The sequence below is a fragment of the Dermochelys coriacea genome, chromosome 9 (assembly GCF_009764565.3).
Source record: "Dermochelys coriacea isolate rDerCor1 chromosome 9, rDerCor1.pri.v4, whole genome shotgun sequence".
NCBI classification, from domain to species: Eukaryota; Metazoa; Chordata; order Testudines; family Dermochelyidae; genus Dermochelys; species Dermochelys coriacea.
Window position 1 is genome coordinate 34136541 of NC_050076.1, and position 21556 is coordinate 34158096.

At 39.9% G+C, this 21556-nt stretch overlaps 1 protein-coding gene across 1 annotated transcript in view; it reads left to right on the plus strand.

Moving 5' to 3' along the window:
- Positions 1-21556, plus strand: part of DNER (delta/notch like EGF repeat containing) — a 292812-nt gene that overhangs the window by 234705 nt on the left and 36551 nt on the right. The window contains exon 8 of the mRNA XM_038417626.2: positions 12923-13147. Within this exon, the coding sequence (XP_038273554.1) occupies positions 12923-13147 (225 nt within the window). The remainder of the gene's footprint in view (positions 1-12922; positions 13148-21556) is intronic.

Sequence of the window (21556 nt, forward strand, 5' to 3'; positions counted from 1 at the left end):
AGGTTGTTGTCCAGAGCTAATTGTATTTCCTCTCCCAATTCACCTATAGTTGTTGTTTTTTATTCTTCCAATACTATCTTTTATACAGTTGAGTTTACTTTTAGGTAGAAGTTTGTTGATAATTAATAGTGGTTTCTCTTGAAGAAATATGAACCTGCTTAATAATGAAGGGTTATTTGTAATTGCTTCAGACTGCCTTTTCTTTTTCTCTGGAGACAGTTGCTCTAATGAGTGACCCACTTAATGGCTGTGTTGAATTGACATTGTCAGCATTCTTAACCTTGCATTTTAGAAGAATTTTGAAAATTGTTTGTTGTATAAATAGTATCAGAATTCAATCAGACAATCATAAGATGTTGGGACTTAGCCAAATGTAGCTTGACTTCCTAATGAAATTTGTTCAAGTATCTTATATAATTATCTAAAAGAAAATCTTATCAGTAAGAACAGTAATTAAGAAAAATACGTATTGGTTAGATAATTTTTGCCAGTTTTGAAGGTTACATTCATTCGTGTGTATAATATAATTAAATACATGCTAATACTGACCAATTAGCAGTCCTGGGTCAGTTCCTTAGCACAGATCGGGTGATACTCTTAAAGCTCTTAAAAATTTTGTCCCCTCGTGGCAGCAGTAGTGAGAAGGGATCAGAGCCACTATCCACCTATGTGGTGGGGGCTATCACTCTGTCTCAGCCCCTTGCTAAAGGCATCATCACCCTGACATCCCCTGCTTAAGGAAAATCCACTTGGGCCGGCCACCAGTGAGATTTAGTCCTCCTTGAGGTGACGCAGGCCAATAGGAAGACAGCAGGCCAGTTAAGAAGGCTTGCCTGCTTACTCTGAGTGGTCTGCTGGGTGAAACTTGGACAGAGGAGGAGCTCTTCTGTGCTAACCCAGCACTCCAAGGCCAGTTTGGGTCCTGGGCTTAAAAGCGCTGCAGTGAAGCATCTGCCTTTTACATTTGTTTGTTTAAAGGCACGGACAACCAGATTATTTAACCGTTTAAAGATGGTATGCTGATGGTATTACAGCATACTGCCCTATTTGGGATTAGCTGTCACACTTTGTAAACTGAAGTAGGGAGTGCCTGTGATGCCACACCCCAACACAAGGAGGTGGAACAGTGGTGTGTGGAACCACTTACACTACACGTTTTGTGCTGACCCCCCTTGAACTTAACTGTTGTCCTTGCAATGTCCCAAAAATACCTGCAGGAACCTGTGCCTCTCCAGCTGAACTTACTCCTTTCAACCTCAGTGGGTTTGGATTTCTTTATGCTGTGTCCACCTGATCCTACAGTTAGGTCTGCTTCTTTTCATCATAATTTTTATTTCTGCAGCTCTTTCTCTGCCACTAGCCCAGGAACATCATTGACAATCATTCTCCAGCTGCCAAAGATCTTGAAACAACTTTGATACCATGGCCTGTGTTTTATTTTGAGTATGAAGTTCTTTGATATAATTTTTAGCACTTTGCTATTTTAGCACTTTGCTCAGTTCTTTGCTGTTTTTCTTCTTGGCACTTGGATGCAATTTTCTGTGGCATTTTTTGCTTTGTTATCTCACCTTCTTGCTTTGCGTCTCTGAAGCCTTTGCTCCTATTCAGCTCCAGTCTTTCTGTTTTGTAGCAGCTTCGAGGAGTGTCTGTGCTGCATGGACATCATTAATGGATATTCACATTTTCTGGATCACTTCTGTATGGAGATGTCAGATCTAATTTCATATGTCACCCAGGGAACTCAAGTGTTTCAGAGAATCACTCTGCTCCCTTCTGAAGGGACCTCTGCCCACAAAGAAACCCTCATATATCTGGCAAGATGTCAGCCTAGGGTGCTTTGAAGGAGAGTTACTTTAAACGTAAATCTGAGTTCCCTTTGGGCACGGGTACCTCTGGTGTTGTTGGCACTGCTTGCGTTGGTGCAGACCCACATTTTCTCTAAGTCCAACAATGTAGCTTTACCACCAAAGCAGGGGACTGAGTGGTACACCTAGTCCATAATGCCCTAGGCATCTCAGCACTGAAGTCTTTGGTACTGAGCACCACCTCATTTGGCGAGACATTGAAAAGGACTCGAGGCGGTTACACATCACTGACCAATTAGCTGTGTGGCAGTGCGAGTCTGGTGACTTTGTCAAGTCCTTCCTGGTTAGCCTCCAGTTTGTCTTGAAAGGTGCAATGATCTGTCAGACCCGATGTGAAAGATTATTAGAGCTCTAAATGCATTTAAAGTCCTTTTTGTACCAAGATTGACACCCACAAACCAGGAAGTCAGTTCAGAGAGCACATGAACCTAAGTCCTGTGCCCAGCAACCCTGACATTTCATTTGCCAAAGATCTTGGCATAAATGGTGTTGAAGCCTGTTAAAGCTTCCCCATTAGCTCATTTCTTTTGTAGCTTGTTTGTAGATTTAAGATGACTAAATAATAGGAAATATTGCAAAGTTTTAGGGTTTGGAGCCTTTAGGAAAGAGATGCTTTCTGTTAAAGGCCCCAATTTGTGGACGAGTGACTTGTGTGTTGACTTTTTCAAAGGTAATTTTTATGGTTCATCAGAGACTATATGATATGCTCAGGTATACAGATAAAACTTTTATAGTAAGTGATTTGTGCACTGAGATTTGGGTTGGTCCAGGCTAGCATCCAGATTTAAATGACCATGGGGAAACATTACTTTATGATTATATAAAGAATATGCATATATTACCATAGAGAACGTGCACACAATCTCAAAGGCAGAGAGAGTTGAGCTGAAATGAACAGAAACACCATTCCTATTCTCATGCTTCACATCTAATGCACTAGTAAGTTTGTTGTTTCATTTTAGTATCAAAATATATTAGCATTTATTTTCCTAATAAAGAATTAGAATAAACACAATTCAGTTTTTCTATAGGAGCAAAAACAAATATTTACATCAAATATTACTGTAATTTTAGCCAATGTAATTAGTATCAGACAGATTTCTACTATGTGTCTAATACAATAAGTACAGCACAGCACGTTGACCTCCCTTAAAAATAAAACACACTATAGATTACATCATTTTTATTAATGTTTCTGAATAACTTGTAGCCATTATATAGAATCAGGATTGAATTGGGTGAGGATCTTCTACTTTGATTATGTGTTTACTCTATTTGTTATACACCTCTACCCCCATTATAACGCTGTCCTCGGGAGCACATTAAACACCTAAATCTTACCGCTTTAGAGGTAAAACCGCATTATATCAAACTGGCTTTGATCCACTGGAGCGCGCAGCCCCGCCCACCCGGAGCACTGCTTTACCGCGTTATGTCCGAATTCGTGTTCTATCGGGTCACGTTATATTGGGGTAGAGGTGTACTTGCTGGAACTGCTATGGATTACAGCATGGGTGGCCAAATCGCGGCTCGTGAGCCACATTGGCTCTTTCACAGTTAAAGTGCGGCTCATGGAGTCACCCATGATCTCCCCCCATTCTCCACCTACCAGATTGGTGGTGTGGAGCTCGGGGCTTCTGCCTTGCAGCGGGATAGTGGGGCTAGGGGCTTCTGCCAGAGATGACAGGTGCCTGTTGTGACTCGGGAGGGCACAATTTAAAGGTTTGTCCCCCTAACAGTTTGAGTCATGCCCTACCAGGCACGCTCCCCCCCCCCCCGTACTTACCCCTCAGTGCCCCCTCCCTGCAGCTCCCAGGTGTTAGCTCCTTGTGGAGAGGCAGCTGCAAACAGCTGGGAGCTGCAGGGAGGGTGCACTACTTTAGCGTTGCAGGGAGAGGCAGAAGCAAAAGCAGTGGCTCTCCCTGCAGCTCCCAGCTATTTGCTGCTGGCTCTCCCCATGGCCGCAGCTCCCAGCTTGCCAGTACCAGCAGCTGCTGTGCAGGGAAGGGGCCCGGCAGCACCATGTGACCAAGCGGGACCAGCAAACCCTGGCAAAAATCGTGAGGGAGCAGGACACGTGACTCCATGTGCACCCCTCACGCATCTCCTCTGGCTAGCAGGGATGGAGGGTTTTGGGGCTTCAGTCCCACCGGAAGCACCTGCCAAGGCTTGGGGCTTCATCAGGAACAGGGCTGTAGCCCCTAGCCCTGGCAGGTGCCTCCCGCAAGGCTGAAGCCCTGAGCCCCGGCAGGTGCGCTCCATCTCTCGAACTTCTGAAGATTATCATATCTCAGAGGGTCAGTAAATTTGGCCACCCCTGGATTATAGATTGGAGCACAAACATTTCCCCTTTATCCAAAAAACTGTTGCTGTTTAATTGCATTATACTGCACCATGTTGTCTTTAGAATTAATTAGTGTGCAGAGTGAGTTTGCCCCTTCAAGCAGAAAAAACATTAGAAGGGGACCCCGTAGAGCAGGCAGAAAACTGCACTGTATTCACCCTCTGTGTTCTCTAGAGCCATCCTCTCTGGTGAAGTCCCTCTTCTGGGACTACACATCTAGCCTCCTAATTCTTTTTACATAAGGTATTCTCTGGGCAAAACACCTCCAAACTTGCAGAATTAGGTGCTGTTCTTTATGTATGGTTGCCATTGTATGTGGCTATGCTGGTACCCTTCCCTCAGCTGAACTGCTGCTGCTTCAGTAATGTTGCTGTTAAGTATCCATCTTTCCTAATTTTGTCCCCACCACAAGGAAGGGAGAATGCTGCTGCAGAGGTCGCATCTGGTCCCTTCTGCAAAGACAGGAGCAGTTGTACTGGGATAGAGTATCAACCAAGCACGTTAGCTATGATATTGTCCAACATGGCAAGGAAATGCAATATACCAATACTAACAATAATGGGAATTTCAGGTTTTTGAGGGGAAGAATAAGGGGTGAGCTTGTAGATGCCACATTATAAAATACAATATTGACTGCTCTGACCAGATACATGGCCATGTTTTTTCTTATTCCATTTGAGACAATATTTTTATCTTTCTCACTCAAATACAGTTTGTGAGCTTTTATTTGGAGATTTTTAGGGAGCAGGGAGACTGAGGAGGAGATTTTTTAGTAAATAAGCCAAAGAATACCTGCTTGGAAGTTGCAGATCTTCTATTTTTAGAATACCCTGACATGTTTCATTTCTAAAAAATATGATCAGCTTCAAGCATAGGCTTGCGCTCTTGCTCTGCTACCTTTCTCCCACTGTGCCTAACTGTAGTTGCATGTTGAGAGGAGGCCTTTCTTTCTGAATTGCTAATTCAGCACAGTGGGGGGAAGGCAGGCCAGCGGTTAGTACACACTTAAAAATTAAAGTACTGGAGAATCGGGAGGTATTATGTGATAGAAAATGAACAGAACAGGAGAGATGGAAAATATAACCACATTACAAAAGGAAAAAAGAGAAGAGCATGCAATGGATGGCAGAAGAAGAGATGGAAAGAAATAATGAGGAATCATTTCAACATGGTCCATTTATGTTCTACAAATGAGACCTGTGTTTTAGAAATCAGTCATGTGAAAAGTATGAAAGGTGAGCTTCTTAGGCAGTGGAAAGTGAACAGATTGAATAGAGGTAGTTCTTTATATTCATTAGATAATCTTTAATAGTTTTAAAGAGTCCTTAAAGAATGGTTAATAAACTAGAGAATCAGGCTTGAAGATTCCATAATTTTCTGCTTAACATTATATTTCAGCTCCGACATATATACAAAATAAGTTGGGAAATAATCTATTATTTGCAGTTGTTGAGGCAACTTGTTTTCAGGGCACAATTGGATTTTACATTCAGAGAAATAGATAGAAGAAATTTTTGCACTTGTGTAAGGACTGGATTAGATGGCCCAAGAAATCCACTCCAGTGCTAATATAGATACATGTTCAGTGATTGGGAGAGGGACATTTATTTTTCTCTTTCAGAGTGTTCCGTTTGAATGAGATGTCACTTTGATCATCATATTTCAAGCCTCATGGTAGGGTTTGAATTCAAAACGATCTTGACAAACTGGAGAAATGGACTGAATTAAATAGGATGAAATTCAATTAGGATAAATACAAAGTCCTTCTCTGGAAGGAATAATCAATTCTCAAATACAAAATGGGGAGTAACTGGCTAGGGAGGGGTACCGCAGAGCAGGATCGGGGTTATAATAGATCACAAACTAAATATGAGTCAACAATGTAATTCTGTTGCAAAAAAAAAAGAAACATTATTCTAGGATGTATTAGCCGGAGCATTTTAAGCAAGACATGAGAAGTAATTCTTCCACTCTATTCAGCACTGAGAAGGCCTCAGCTAGAGTATTGTGTCCAGTTCTGGGCACCACACTTTGGGAAAGATGTGGTCAAATTGGAGAAAGACCAGAGGAGGGCATCAAAAATGTTGAAAGGTCTAGAAAACATGACATACAAGGAAAGATTGGAAAAACTGGGTTAGTTTAGTCTGGAGAAGGGAAGACGGGGGGGTGTGGGGGGAGAATGATAACAGTTTTCAAAGGTATGTACAAGATTGTTAAAGAGGAGAGTGACAAATTGTTCTCCTTAACCACTGAGGACAGAACAAGAAGTAAAGGGCTTAAATTGCAGCAAGGTAAATTTAGGTTAGATGTTAGAAAAAACTTCCTTACTGTAAGGGTAGTTAAGTCCTGTAACAAATTACCTAGGGAGGTCATGGAATCTCTGTCATCATAAGTTTTTAATAACAGGTTAGACAAATGCCTGTCAGGAATGGTCTAGATCAGTGGTTCTCAAACAGGGGTTGGAGGTTTCAGGGGGTCTGTCAAGCAGGGTCAGTGTTAGACTCACTAGGGCCCAGGGCAAAAAAACCGAATCCCTGCCATGTGGGGCTAAAGCCCGGGGCCCTGAGCCTGCCACCTGGGGCTGAAGCCGAAGCTTGAGCAACTTAGCGTTGTGGGGCCCCCTGTGGTGTGAGGCCCTGGAAAATTGCCCTGCTTTCTGCCCCCTAATGCTGGCCCTGGCTTTTATATGCAAAAAAATAGTTGTGGCCCAGGTGGGCCATGGTGTGTTTATAGCATGTTGGGGGAGTCTCAGAAAGAAAAAGATTGAGAACCCCAGGGCTAGATAATACTTAGTCCTGGCTCAATGCAGGGGACTAGACTTAGATGACCGATCGAGGTCCCTTCCATTCTCACATTTCTATGATTCTGTGAAATTTAAGAATATTGTTGATTGTGGAGTTAGTGGTACAATGAGAGGAAATTAAAGCTTGACAGCGAACAGAAGGTATTAAATTGTGATTGGGATGAGTTGACTTGCACTATCAGCCAATAAAATGCACACTAGGTCCATGAATTTCAATTGACTACCAGAGTTATTGACTAGAAAATTTTGACAATAGACTAGGAACAGTCCAGGTGTGGTGGTGGTCACCTTTTCTGGATTTGTTTTCCATACCTAAGCAAGATGGGTTTTCTCTAATACGTCTAACAAAGTTGATTGTTACTTCTTTACACTTGCACAATAGCTCTATCTATCACCTTGATATTATGAACATGGGGAATACACCTATTGTGTACGTGTGATACCCAAAGTATCTGGTGATTACAGAACACACTATTCTTAACAGTATAAAAGAGGCTGTGAATATATTTGAAAAATACTTTATTGTTAATTTAAACTATTACTGTAACTTAGTCTTCATTAAAAAAAAGAGTACTTGTGGCACCTTAGAGACTAACAAATTTATTAGAGCGTAAGCTTTCGTGAGCTACAGCTCACTTCATCGGAGGCATTACAGCATTTCGTGCTGTAGCTCACGAAAGCTTATGCTCTAATAAATTTGTTAGTCTCTAAGGTGCCACAAGTACTCCTTTTCTTTTTGCGAATACAGACTAACATGGCTGCTACTCTGAAATTACTCTTCATTAAATTTTTTGCTAACGTAATTATTGTTTTACCTTGCATCCTTCCATATTATTCTTCATTTTAAAAGCTATCTTCTTTTTGCTTAGACTATCTATTTAATACTTCAGCCAGTTTGGTCTCTCTTGCCCTTTTGTGTGTTTAGACTTGGTTAGGATGAATGTCAATTAAAGTCTTACTACTGTTTCCTAATTATTTCTCATTTCCCTATTTTAGACATCTTTTTTATATAAAATTCTAATGAAAATTCCATAGAGCATTTTATATTTCCTCATAAAAAGGCTTTGTACAAGAAAAATCAAAAACATTTATCTTACTTCTTTTAGTGCTTATCCACATATTTCAAATCTAAAGATTTTTTAATTTCTGGTCCTCAGCGTTCCCTAACTTCATTTATCACATTTGACACATTTCCTAGGATCAGTTCTAACATAATCTCCAGCCAAGTTGGTTGTTCACAAAATCTTGCACTACCTCTGAAAACATTTACCTTTCTTAGTTTTTGCATGACTGTTATCCACTCAATAGCCAAATAATTAAAATCCTCCCATGATCAGCATTCTGGCTTTCTTTCAGAGCTCTCGTCTCTGAAAATATTTCCTGATCTACCTTCTCTTGCTGTGGTATATAGAAACGTCTAAGGAATATCACCTCTCTGACTATTTTTGTTGTCTTTGACTTCTAGCCAAATGGCTATGTCAGCAAAAATATTTTTATTATATCTTTTGAGCAATAGAATTTTTAACTGATCTTGCCATCCCTTCTTGCTTCCTGTTTTATTTATTTGCCTTTGGTAAATTCTGCATTCTGATATCATAAATCCCCAGTCATTTCCCCATTTTAATCATGTGTTATTAGGGCTTCCTTTTTGCAATTTAGCTGATGAAAATTTCAGATGATATTTATCTGCAAAATAAATGTAAAGGTGAAAAATCCATTTTTCACCATTTTTATGCCGTTCTTGATCCGTGCACCTCTACTAACCTTATCATTATTTTTTTTTATTTTACTGGTAAGTATTGATTTAAATATACAATCAGAAGCACTGAAAAGTCAGACCTTCAATTTAGCAGTGTAATTATATTTAATTCTAGTATTTGCATATATTTAACTCAAACATAAGATTTCAACTTCAGAACAAATTTTCCAGCACATTCAAAGATTAGCACAAGAGCAACTTGCTTTAGTGTATTTAAACATGCATATGCTGTAGAATTGTTTTGTTGCTTGAAATGACATTATCCATATATTAATCTTCCTTTTTTAAGGAAGATTATTGCAAAGACTGCAGTGAGACAGCATTGATGTCATTGTTAGAGTCCTCAAATTTTCCTTAATCCTTTTTAGTCTAGTTTCAGAGTTAGCAAAGAGGCCACACTAGGCTTATTGGCTGAGCTCCTCCTTGTAATACAGAATTATAAGTTTTTGCTGATTATTTTAGATCTTCAAGGCTTAGGTCCTACAGTTTTTCTGCCTTTTTTTCCTAGTGCCTGGCTGAATTTGGGACGTGGATATGAGCTAACTGGTGAAAGCTCAGTCCAGTAAAGATGGAGGTAATGTTTGTGGGCCTTGGGTTAGGATTGTGAGGTTATGGAGGAGATAGTTTACACCCTCTGTGTTGATGAGTTTCTTCAGCCTTTGTCCAGATATTTGTAGTTTTTTGATGCTCCTGGAATCCTGATGGCAGCAGTGACAAAGAATTTTTGTTTGGGCTTTGCTAGGTGTTTGTGGCATTTCCTTTTTTAATCCTCACTGCAATAGTCTGTATCTTGTTAACATTCATTGCATTTTGCATGAGGGTAGTAGGCAGTATCCACTGCAGGGAGCAGATATCTAGTTTTAAGGGACTGCTCTGGCTTCCCATTCACTTAGCACAATTCAAGGAGCTGACTTTGACCTATAAAACATCACGTACTATATTTTAGGTGCTTACTGTTTGAGAAAATACCTCTCCCAATGACTCATCAGGATATTTGAGATCAGCTGCTGGGCTCAAGCTTGTTAGTCCCTAGATTTTAGATGTTATTGGGCTGATGGCCAGGTGTTCTCTGCAGAGGGCCCTCAGCTCTGGAATTCATTTCTTCCTTGTTCTCACAGACCAAGCCTTTTGGCATACATATTTGTCTCTGATCCTTATGTGAATATGGGGGGAAGAACAAGCTCGCAGAGAAGTCACAATCCCTGTGCTTGAGGAGCAGCTGTCTGGGCATAAAGGGATGATTCATCATTCCAAGTTCATCCGTGTACCCACAATCTCCAGAAAGCATTTTTCCTGGAGCTTCCATTGGGGTGGGTAGCTCCACATCACCCCTAAAGCAGACCAGCATGGAAAACACAAAGCACTTAACATGCTTAGCATATGCAAATCCATTCCCCGTTCAGCAGAATTGTTAAGCACATGCAATATAGCCAGTTCAAACCATTCAAAACTCATGAGACTGGCTTAAAATTTAGGAGATTTAAAAAATAAATAAAAGGAGTACTTGTGGCACCTTAGAGACTAACAAATTTCTTTGTGTGAGCATAAGCGTTCGTGAGCTACAGCTCACTTCATCTGGATGCATGCTGTAGCTCACGAAAGCTTTTGCTCACACAAAGAAATTTGTTAGTCTCTAAGGTGCCACAAGTACTCCTTTTCTTTTTGCAGATATAGACTAACACGGCCGCTACTGTGGAAAAAAAAATAAATAGTTTTTCACCTGCCTTCTCAGATTTTTTTACTGGTAGTCGAAGTGTGTTTAATATACTGAAGTTTGAACAGTTACTTTACATTGTTTATTTGTATTCTGATTCCTTTTTTAGTTACCTTGAAAGTTTGTCTGTGTAATTCTGAAAAACACTTTTACCTACTCTGGCAGGGTAGTACATGTAATGAATTTTGATTAATCTCTCTAGCAGATATGTATATGGGTCTTCCTTTTTATTCTTTCAGTTAAGCTTGCTGTGCTCTGTGTTGATGGGAAGGTGGGTCTCATGGGAGCTGGTGGCAGGGCATTCACAATCTTGGGCTCTGAGCACTGGAAATTACTTCCAGCAGAAACCTGTCCAAACCCAAGCATGATGGATCGTGTGTTTTTCCTAAGAATGAAATGACTTCTCTAAGGTTACAGAGCAGATCAGTGGCAGGACAAAGAACAGATTCCTAGTTTCCCAACTCCCAGTCCTGTGTCCTATCCACAGGCCCACATTGCCATAGGTAACAGGAGTCTTACGCTGTAGAATTAAGATGTCTGAGTAGCAGTACTGTGGGTCTGATTCTCCTCTTGCTTACACCTGTAGTCATTTACTCCTTTTACATGTTTACTTGAAATCTGTGAACCTTGTTCTGATCTCAGTTATCATGGTGTAAGTCATGTAATTCTTCTAAATCAGTGACAATATTCAGTGTTGACACTGCAATAGCTGAAAGCAGAATTTAGCTAATAAATGCACATATACGTATACACGTATGCAGTATATTATAGCTATAGTGCCAGCAACACTGACTTAAATAGGAGTTGTAGGTGATCAGAACCTCTGAGAATTTGGTCCTAAGTGTTCAAATATGGCCACACAAAATTTGACTCCTACAAAACTAGAAGCTACTTTTGATAGATTTGGCCTTTTGCACAATATCTTGCATCAAGTCCATGTCAGAACATGGACCACAATTAAGCAATTCCTGACTTCTAGCCCAGTCCACTAGACCTTACTGCCTCTTATCATTAAGAAATCCACTGATAAAGAACAAATAGTAAGATCTGAATATACCATTGTATGCTCCTTTCTCTATTGTTGCACTTGAAAATATAATTTCATCCACTGCTTGTTTTGTAAAGTTGTTGTGCTTTTAAAATCTAAAAAATCTTTGTCAGATGTTGTCTATTATTGCAATGAGAAAACTAAAGTAAAATAAAATGGCTATTTAATTCACTTTTGTGTCTGAATAATGATTAATTATGGAAGGAAGAAAGAAAAACTTCGTAAAAATGCCTGGAAGTAACACATCCTGTCAGGATTAATGGAAATGTATTACTAATAAAATACAACCACCTGAAGTGTAAAATGATATTGTTCTGAACAATAATACTTCCAACGTCAATAATAAATAGCAAGAGATGCCACAATACAGGTATTGAATTCAGTATTTTTGGTCTAGCTAGTAGTATCCCTTGCAGAGTGTTTACCACTGTTACTACTCCACCATCTCTATGTTACCAACCCTCTTCATTTTATTACAATTCTTACAATATTATATGCTCTACTTAGAGCCTGAGTGCCTAAAGGCAAAAAAAAACCCAACCCCAAATTAATTTTTTTTAAAATCTTTCGATTTTTGAATGTTTAACGATGACACTACTGCATGCTTCCTTTCACAACTCAGAATGTAAATAAGGGTATGTCTTCACTACCCGCCAGATCGGCGGGCAGCAATCAATCCAGCAGGGATTGATTTATCGCCTCTAGTCTAGACATGATAAATCGACCTCTGAGTGCTCTCCTGTCGACTCCTGTACTGCAGCGCCATGAGAGACACAGGCAGAGTCGACGGGAGAGCGGCAGCAGTCGACTCACCGCAGTGAAGACACTACGGTAAGTTGATCTAAGTACGTCGACTTCAGCTACGTTATTCATGTAGCTGAAGTTGCGTAACTTAGATCAATCCCACATCCAGCGTAGACCAGGGCTGAGTTGCATTTATTTTGCATATATCCTGAATGCAAGGTACCCTATTGTAACACATACATCACCATTTATGACTTGGGGGTGAATTTGGCTCCAAGATATTAATGGGAATTATACCTGCTTACACGATGTCTGATTTTTCTCACTTTCTCTAAATTAAACCAACCAGTATACCTTTATAATTGTTTGAGATGAATAATACTTGATGTAAGCTTTTGCAAATATCTTTGAAATCCTGCCACATCAAAGCAGTTACACTCCTTATGCACTGAGTTGCAATAATGTCACAAACATGTCAGCTGCCAGAATTAACATTTTTGTTCATGCATATGTGTTTCTGTAACTCTTCCACAAAGTCAATTAGAAATACTAAAATGTGTAACTGTCAATTACTGCAAGTTTTTTTTTAAAAATAGCTTATGTGTAAAGAAGTTTTATTTATGAAAATCATCTCTTTCCAACTAGGATTTTTAGGATCTTCTTGTGAAGAGAAAGTAGACCCCTGTGCTTCATCTCTCTGCCAGAACAATGGGACCTGTTACGCAGACAGACTTGCCTACTCCTGCAGTTGTAGTCCTGGATTCACGGGACCTACCTGTTCTCAGCTGATTGACTTCTGTGCTCTGAATCCTTGTGCACATGGCATTTGTCGCAGTGTTGGAACCAGTTATAAATGCCTCTGTATCCCTGGTTTGTACCAACCAGTTCCATGTTTTATAAATCTTTTAATACTTCTTACACAGCCTCAGATACATAGTTTAAAATTACTTCCTTTTTTCTTTTCAGTATGTAATACACATTGAGCAGATGTGCTATCTGTTTAGAATAATAATAGGAATCTACACATTCCATTTGGATAATCAGAAATTGCAGGGTAAGCACTCAAAATACACAGTGAGTTCCATATGGATTGGTTTATATTTACAGCTGTATTATAGAACTGAAGCTTGCAGCATGAGGGTTTTTAAGGTGAGACATCAAATGTCAATGAAATGAAAACTGAAGTAAAGGTATGGGAAGCCTTGAAATTGGCTATTGGGGAAAGGCTGGAAACACAAAGAAATAAATGTTTAATTATCTCTAAGAGCCCAATCCTAGAGCCTTTATTCACACTCGTTGATTTCAGTGGGACTTCTCTCTGAGCAAAGATTCCTGGATCAGGTGGTAAAACTGCATGTGATTATATAGGCAAGAAATAAATGGTTTCTGGATTGCATAAGAAAAGAGATTTTTTTCCTCCTTTCTGTAATTTTTTCTCCTTGTAATGATGGTCAGTAATCTAGAAGTTGTGGGTAAGCTACCCTGAGCAGCCTGTGCAGGTTGTTGCCCCCCTCTGCAATTTCTGTATATACAGATTTTATCATAAGAAGAAATTGCTGATAACATATTCCAACAGTGATAACTACGTAAACAGAACAGTTCAAACTAATATAGAGAAGGTTCGTCCAGACAAAAATACAGAAAAGGAAAAAATATCCTCTCTCCCTCATTGCTATCAACCAACCTTGCAGAATAGCAAGCAGCAATCCAGGTTTTATGTTTGAAAATGCATAGGGAATGAACAATTAAGGCAATATCAAGGGAGACAACATTTTTGTAGTGTTTTAAGGTGAATCTATCCTGAGAAAGTACAGTTTGCAAAACTGTACACTTGAAAACTGTGTCTGCAGAAGAAAAAACTTCCACCTCATAACAGGCAAAGTACTGTTCTGTTGACCACTTAGGATCATATGTTGAAATGTGCAGAACTACTTTCTTTTGATTCCTTGCAGAGGAATCTTTTTAACAGACATATACTCTTATTTCATTGTTGGTTTATTTATCTAAAGATGAACATATTTCAGGGCAAATGTACTCAGCTTTGCTGGATTAGAAATCAGTGATGTAATTGAAAAGAGTCAGCGTGACATCTTGGTAGTGCAGTATGACGTTTGCATTGTGGCATCGCCTCACCATACCAACATCATTATATATTGATGTAATGCTATGATGCACAAATGGCAGCATTGTAATATCTGCAGCTCCATTCCACACAATATCTGTTCTCTCATCATCTCTCTTGACTTCTAGGAAAACGGGGAGTTTCTCCTCTTTCACCTTTTTTTTTTCCTCCCTTCCTGGTTTCTTGGCCAGATATGGAGGGATCTCATAAGCTGATCCCGTAATGGTCAGTGCAAAGCATGATGATGAGCTTGTGATGTGGGAGCTGGAACTGAGACTTGCAAATAAATCTTCAACTATTTAGCCCTCCTTGTGGTACTTTGTCATATTGCCTGAAATATGCTAGTGCTCCTGGGAGCAAAGCAAAAGAAAGTGAGCTCAGATTCCATGGGACCACATTCAGCTATTGATCCCCAGTTTGAGTGGTACCATTTTTGATGTTTTCATGTCCTTCCTCTGGTCTGTGTAAATCATGAAAAGAGCTTTTCAGCTTCTCTGTTCTGAAGTCTGTTGTTATACCACCTTATTGCTCTGCCAATGGAGAGAGTTGGAATAATGCAGTTTAGGACAAAAGAAAGGTAAAGGCAATATTTTGGTTTAATTGGCTGACGGATTATTGGTGTTGTGAGGAAGAAATATCATGTTTTGCCTGCTGCTTCCAGTTTCAGATAATTTTATGGTGTGGTGAAATTTGGATAAATGGCCATTTTCTCTGACAAGAGTGAATTATTGTCTGAGATCCCCAGTCTGCAATACTGGCATCTTATAAGACTGGTAAAAGTTGTTGATTGAGGAACCAAGAAACTTCCCAATTTATGAATTCTTTTTGGACAATCATCATTGTATGGACGATACAATTAACTGCCAGTCTCTTGGGGCACTACGAAGAATTTTGAGTAGTTTCTGATGAATAGTGCGACTGAACAATTGCTTCTAGATGCAGTACTGCAGCACTTTTATATGAATTAGAATATGTTGAAATGATCTTCACAGATTAGCAGCAAAAATATGGATTTGAAGCATCACATAAAGTCTTTGGATATCGCAACAGATGACATAGTTGTTCACAAATCAATAGAAGCCAGTTTAAATCCTGTACTGAGAATTTTGCAATGTTACAGTGAAATTACACAATTCCATTCAGAGGGAGAAAAATGGGGATATGAAATGGAAGACGAGGCTATGCCACACTAGTGTTACGCCCGGGTTCACTTGCTATCTGGTAGACTTAAGTGTCCTGTGGACACTGTCCAGGGGACACTAGTTGTCTTTGGGACTAGTGAATGGCATTATTTGAGAAAAAAGCTTTGCTATTTCCTAGCATCTGGAATGAATTTCATATTTCAGGAGGTGAAGATAAGTCTCTCAATTTCAATTTTCCAGTCATAAAGCAATTATGTCTTTCAAAGTTTGTTAGTTTGCATAAGAGAGGAATCCCATGAGAATAGGTTAAATTGGATATCTAGCTGAAGAGCAACAAGCCTAATCATATTTAAATATAGCTAACGTATCTTACTTTTTAAAGAAGGTGAAAACTAAAACTCGTATCAGGTTACTAATTATTTCCACATCTGACAAAAATATCTTTTTTTGATTGCAGATCAGAGAACTTGCCAAGTGTTATTTTTCTAACTTCATTTGATAGAACTAGGAAATTGATGAGATTTTAATATTAACCCCTTCATTCCTGATTTTTTTCCCCCATCAGGAATGAATGGGAGTGGGAATCAACTGTGTGGATATGGAGGAGACACCAGAAAACCCAGTGAGGGAGGGAGCAAGAGTAGCAGGAGGAACTGGACAGGTTGGCAGCAGTACCCCATAAATTGAGTGCCTGGCCAGTACTCCGTTAGTCTGGTGAACTAAGCTGCTAACACAAAAACACAGTTTTCCCAGCCAATGCATGCTACCCGCAGGTGGGACAGAGTGAAGAAGCATTCTTGCAGGGGAAGGAGAGGGTAGTGGGGGGAAGGAGAGCTGCAGAACTGGCCAAAAAGGAGAGTGGTTCGTTGTGATCAAAGGGTGTCAATGCTTCAATAAACCTTTTGATCTTTCAGTAGTTCCTGATGCATGTCAGAACTAAAGATGTAGGTATTAAAATGTCAGTAGTATGTATGCTATGGGAGGTTATCTTTAGCTACTGATAGAAAACAAATATACTTTAGGGTTACAAACTGCAACGCTAAGTGCCACATTCTACCTGTGCATGATCCATGGGCAAACATGTCAAATCAACCCAAACCCCTGCACTCTAGGGGGTTGAATTCTCTGTGGAGAAATAAATAAAAAAATCACTACTTTTGAGACTAGCTGTGTAAATCTATTTGTGGGCTTTTTGTTTCTCATTCCGCAGCTCTTTTATGTTGTGAAAACGTATTTTTATTTAAACAGTACTCACATGGGTAAAGTTTTGCCAGACTGGACCCACGGAAGTAGTAGTCCAAATCCAGAAATTAAGTACAGGTCTTTCAGATGGAAATCAGTAGCTCAGATGTTTTTTGTAGCTCCATGTGTGATATTTTATGCAAAGTGTTTAAGGAGCTGGTTTGCATATGGCCATAAACTTCAGGTTTAAAAACTTAAGTGGATTTGGTGTTGATGAAAGGGATAAGATTGACAGCCCTAGTGAATTTAATCCCCTGCTTATCTACAGGACAGCAGCAGGGCAGATTTCCAAGAGGCCGTGCCTTGCCAGCATACTTCAGTCTTGATAAGAAGAGACTTACTAGAGGGATAGAAGGGCTAGTTCAGCCTCCCAGGCCCCCACAGTCCTTGGCCTCTCTGAGTTTGCCATTCTGTGCAAAGCATGATCGTGAGCTTCTTATGTGGGAGCTGGAACTGAGACTTTCCAAACTCCTCTCATATAAGGACCACCAAATATCCATTAGATGGAAACACCTGGTAATCCCCTACAGAGGTGGCTATATGCAGACGGGTGACATACAGGTGAAAGGCTCAGTAGCTCACTATCATTGCCCTGAGGCACGCTGTCCTCCAGTAAGCAGTGGTTTAGTGTAGAATGAAACAGGAGTGATCTCTTACACTGTCCCAGTCAAGTGCTATGTATTTAAGCCAGGTAGAGGAGAACAAACCTACGGTCTCCAGGCTCACAGCCCATTATTTCGTATAGGACTATTCCTCTCATAGATACAGTTGGATACACATAATACGTCTCAGATACTGTGACTTTTCAAGAATTACCCAGACCAGTAAAGAGTTCTGTAACCCCTGCTTTGTAACTTGGTGTGGCTTATTGCTATACTGCGATGGCTCAGAGCTCTGATACCAGTAGCCAGCCTGCAGGCATAGAGGTCTCAACTCTGGCATCCACTACCCTAGTTACCCTTGCAGAGCATCCTCATCAACCCCTTTCAGTCCTGAGTCCCCTCATGTCCTTCTCCCCGAGTTCTTAACTACCAGATGCTTGGACTTTTCCCCTCTGGTCTGTCACTCCCAGAAGGAGTGAAACCTGCTGCCAGTTATCAGTTCACTTTGGCACACACACGCCACACAGTTTGCACAGCAGAGACCTGCTTGGGGTAAAATAAACAAAGATTATTTAATAGAAAAATCAGAGATTCAAAGGTGAAATAGTAAGGGAGAGCAAACACAGAGCAGTGACACAGAAAATAAACATAAAGATGCCATCTCAGGCTTTGCACTTCTATGATAGCTAAATTCCCTTTTCCATCACAAGTGACCTATTGCCTCTGAACAGTTTCCTAGCATGCCCTCTGTCCTAGAGGGGATCCAGTGTTTCACAGACAGCACCCCGCTTAAATAATGACTCTCAATTTATTGAAATCCTTACCCCCAACCCCCCTTCCCTTTTAACAGGGTTTGCATTTTTTCCCCTTTCTCTCGGAGGATGATAATTCATGGCTACACGGAGTGGGGCAAACTCTCTCCTTTCTTAGTTTTCCAAGACTCGGGTTTTCTTTTCAGCTTCAGTGTTTTTTCATTAACATCATTGTCTTTCCCTGGGTTGTGCAAGGTTAGGGGCTTGGAGTTGGTTTCCTGTAAACAGCTTACCTGAGAGGTGCCCCTCCCTGCTTGATTGCTTCCCCCCCACTGGTGTGAGATAGGATAGTCAGCAGTCCCTTATTTTTTCATCTCTGCACAAGAAGATTGGGAGTTGCTGAGTGCTGCAAAAAGCAGCAAGAAATACCCCTGGTGAATGTAGGTGAGTACTGCTTATTATTATTAATACTAATAATGATAATATCTGTAGGAGAGGTGAGGCAGGGGTGCTAAGAAAACAGTCCCTTATTTTTAAAATACAATGTTGGCAACCCTACTACGAGATGATGCTGTAGTTGCAACATAGTTACAATTACAGTGTTCTACTCATATATGCATGCATACATTCATAGCCATAACCTGTATACCTATTTCCTTATGTTATGTAGCTTATCTGAAACTTAATCTCATTTTCAGAACTTCCGAGTCCATAAATTCTACTTCATTTTCTTCTATTTGATCTCAGGAACAATTCTGGTTTTGAGGTGCTTAGGAGGAGTTACATCCTCTTAAGATTAAGTCACATCTTAATTATAGAGACAAAAGAACCACAAAGTTTTGCTCTCATCTGCAACCTCGATGCTGTCTTTCCTTTATGCCCTCTCTTTTCACCATTAGGCTTATGCTGTCAGCTGGGTTTTCATCTCTGCTACTTCTGCCTCAGAAATTACACATGAGAGAAATTTTAAACTGCTTCATTTAGGCCAAAGACTGTGAAATGTCTTTGCCTTGTAGGAAGCTTGGTTTCCATCTTTTCTGGCCAGTGTGCAGCATGGAAGAGTGACAAATGATAGCTATGACACTTACGTAGCTGCACAATCTGAAGAGCACTCTCAAACCAGTATTTAATATTGATGGCGTTTTTAATGCTGGCTGTCATTATTATTGCAAGACTGGGACAGATAGGGATAGCTTACGTTATCTAAGGCAGAGGTTTTCAAACTATGGGGCACTCCTCCTAGGGCATAGAGGTGTGTTCGGGGGTGGGGTGGAGGCAGCAAGTGAAAATGCCAGGCAGCTCAGGCATCAGCCCAGTGCAGTGGGACTCAGGGAGGGAGCACCCCTTCCACTCCCTGACTCACCTCTTTTTGTTTGGATTGGGGGGGCACATCAATAATTGTAACTCAAAGCAGGGGCTCAGCTCAGAAAGTTTGAAAACCACTGATCTAATGGCTTGTTGTAGTAGAATTTTTATTATAAGAGAGAGGATTTTTTTTAAATACATTAGATTAAGACCTAAAATTTGTAAATTAACTTTTAAAAGCAGCTTGATGCTTTGTAGAATATTTTTCTCATCTCGGAGGTAAAATATCGATATATACTTATCCCCAATTTCTAAGTTATATATAAGTAGAACTTCAGTATATGTACCCTATGGGAGCTCCATATAGCTTCAAGGACTTGCCTGCATGGATCCAATTGCAAGATTGGTGACTATATTTCACGAAGCACTAATGTTATTTTTAGTTACATCAGGCTTAACAGATAAACACTAAACTGCGTTCATGCCCATTGAAACTGTGATAAATCAGAAATTTGAGCCTCAGAACCAGTCTCCAAAGCCTTTCTAATCTGAGTTATCAGAAAATCTTTCCTGCCATTATTGACAAAGAAAATGTATTGTTTTTGACTTTTGTACACCCTTAGCTTTGCTGGGAACAGGACTGAAATGGACAAAACTAAGGCTGCAAGTTCAACCCGGAACAAAAACAATTTTTATCATCCAGCTTGAATAGTCCTTGAAATGCCTTTGACTATAAGAATTTTCATATTAAATGAAATATTTCCTTCTCTCTCCCCATCCAAAACCATACACACCCACTACCTGAGTTATATGCTCTCTATCAAAAGAGGATGAAAATGCAATAATCACAGTACAAGACAAAAAAGCTAATTTATTAGTAGGCTTAGAAACTCCATTACCCGCTCAGCTCCTCATTCTACAATTGGAATCCAAGGGTCAAATCCAGGCATCCATGTGAAGCCTCACTGGTTTCAGAGGGGCTCCATGTGGCTCTATTTTATGGATACATCTACAGGATCAGGGTCTAAAAATCATTGCAACATAAAGGGGAGAATTAAAATCTTTCAGAGAGTTTACCAGTGAAGTATGAGTAGCCATTAATGTGTCTCGTAGAGATACTGAAGAAATACAGGTTTCAGAGTAACAGCTGTGTTGGTCTGTATTCACAAAAAAGAAAAGGAGTACTTGTGGCACATTAGAGACTAACAAATTTATTTGAGCATTAGCTTTCGTGAGCTACAGCTCACTTCAGTCCAGCTGAACTTTCTCAAGGTGTTAAGCTTACTACATGTTAAAGAATTATCCTTGATTAAAACTCTTATGAACGTTTTGGTGCTCTGCTCATCTGTGGCCTGATTCGGTATACCAAAATCAAATGGAGCCTTTCTGTTGACTTCAAAGGATCAGGCCCTTCATTTCAAAACTATTTTTTTTTTCCAATTTGTAATGACCTTTTCCAATCTTTTAAATCCTACTTTCAAACTGAATTATCTTACTGGGTAGCAGTGTCTATTTTGAATGCAAAAGAATTAAAACTTTTTGATTTATAAACCATGAATGGCTGAAAGTATCCTTTCCAATGAAACTTTGACATAAGTTGGCTTGATAGTTGTAGAAATCTTATCTGCTAATTGAACAGCTTTTAGAGCTGTAACAGCAAGATGGGATTGCAGTGAGGGTGGTAGTAACATGGATGATCTCCTGATATAGTCTGTCAATCTTCTACATGCAATGGGAGTTTCTACCAATAATTTATTTAAGGAACCTCCATTCTTGTTCTTGTCTCTGCTTTGGAGACATTATATGAATTATAAGGATTTGGCGTTTGAAATCCAATTGGAAAATAATGTATATAGATATTAGGGGAAACTAAGTATCAACTCCAGGATGGGTTGCCAAAGTGCTAGTGTGAAATCCTGGCCCTTTTAAAGTCAATGGGAGTTTTGGTTTTGAGCTTAGTAATGCCAGGATTTCACCCCTGGATAATACATAAAAATAATGGGCCCAGGTAGTGCACACACTATAATCCCACATGTACAGACATGGATACAAGATGCTCACACACATTCAGATATACATCTCCATCACCAAAATATATAAATTATATCATAATT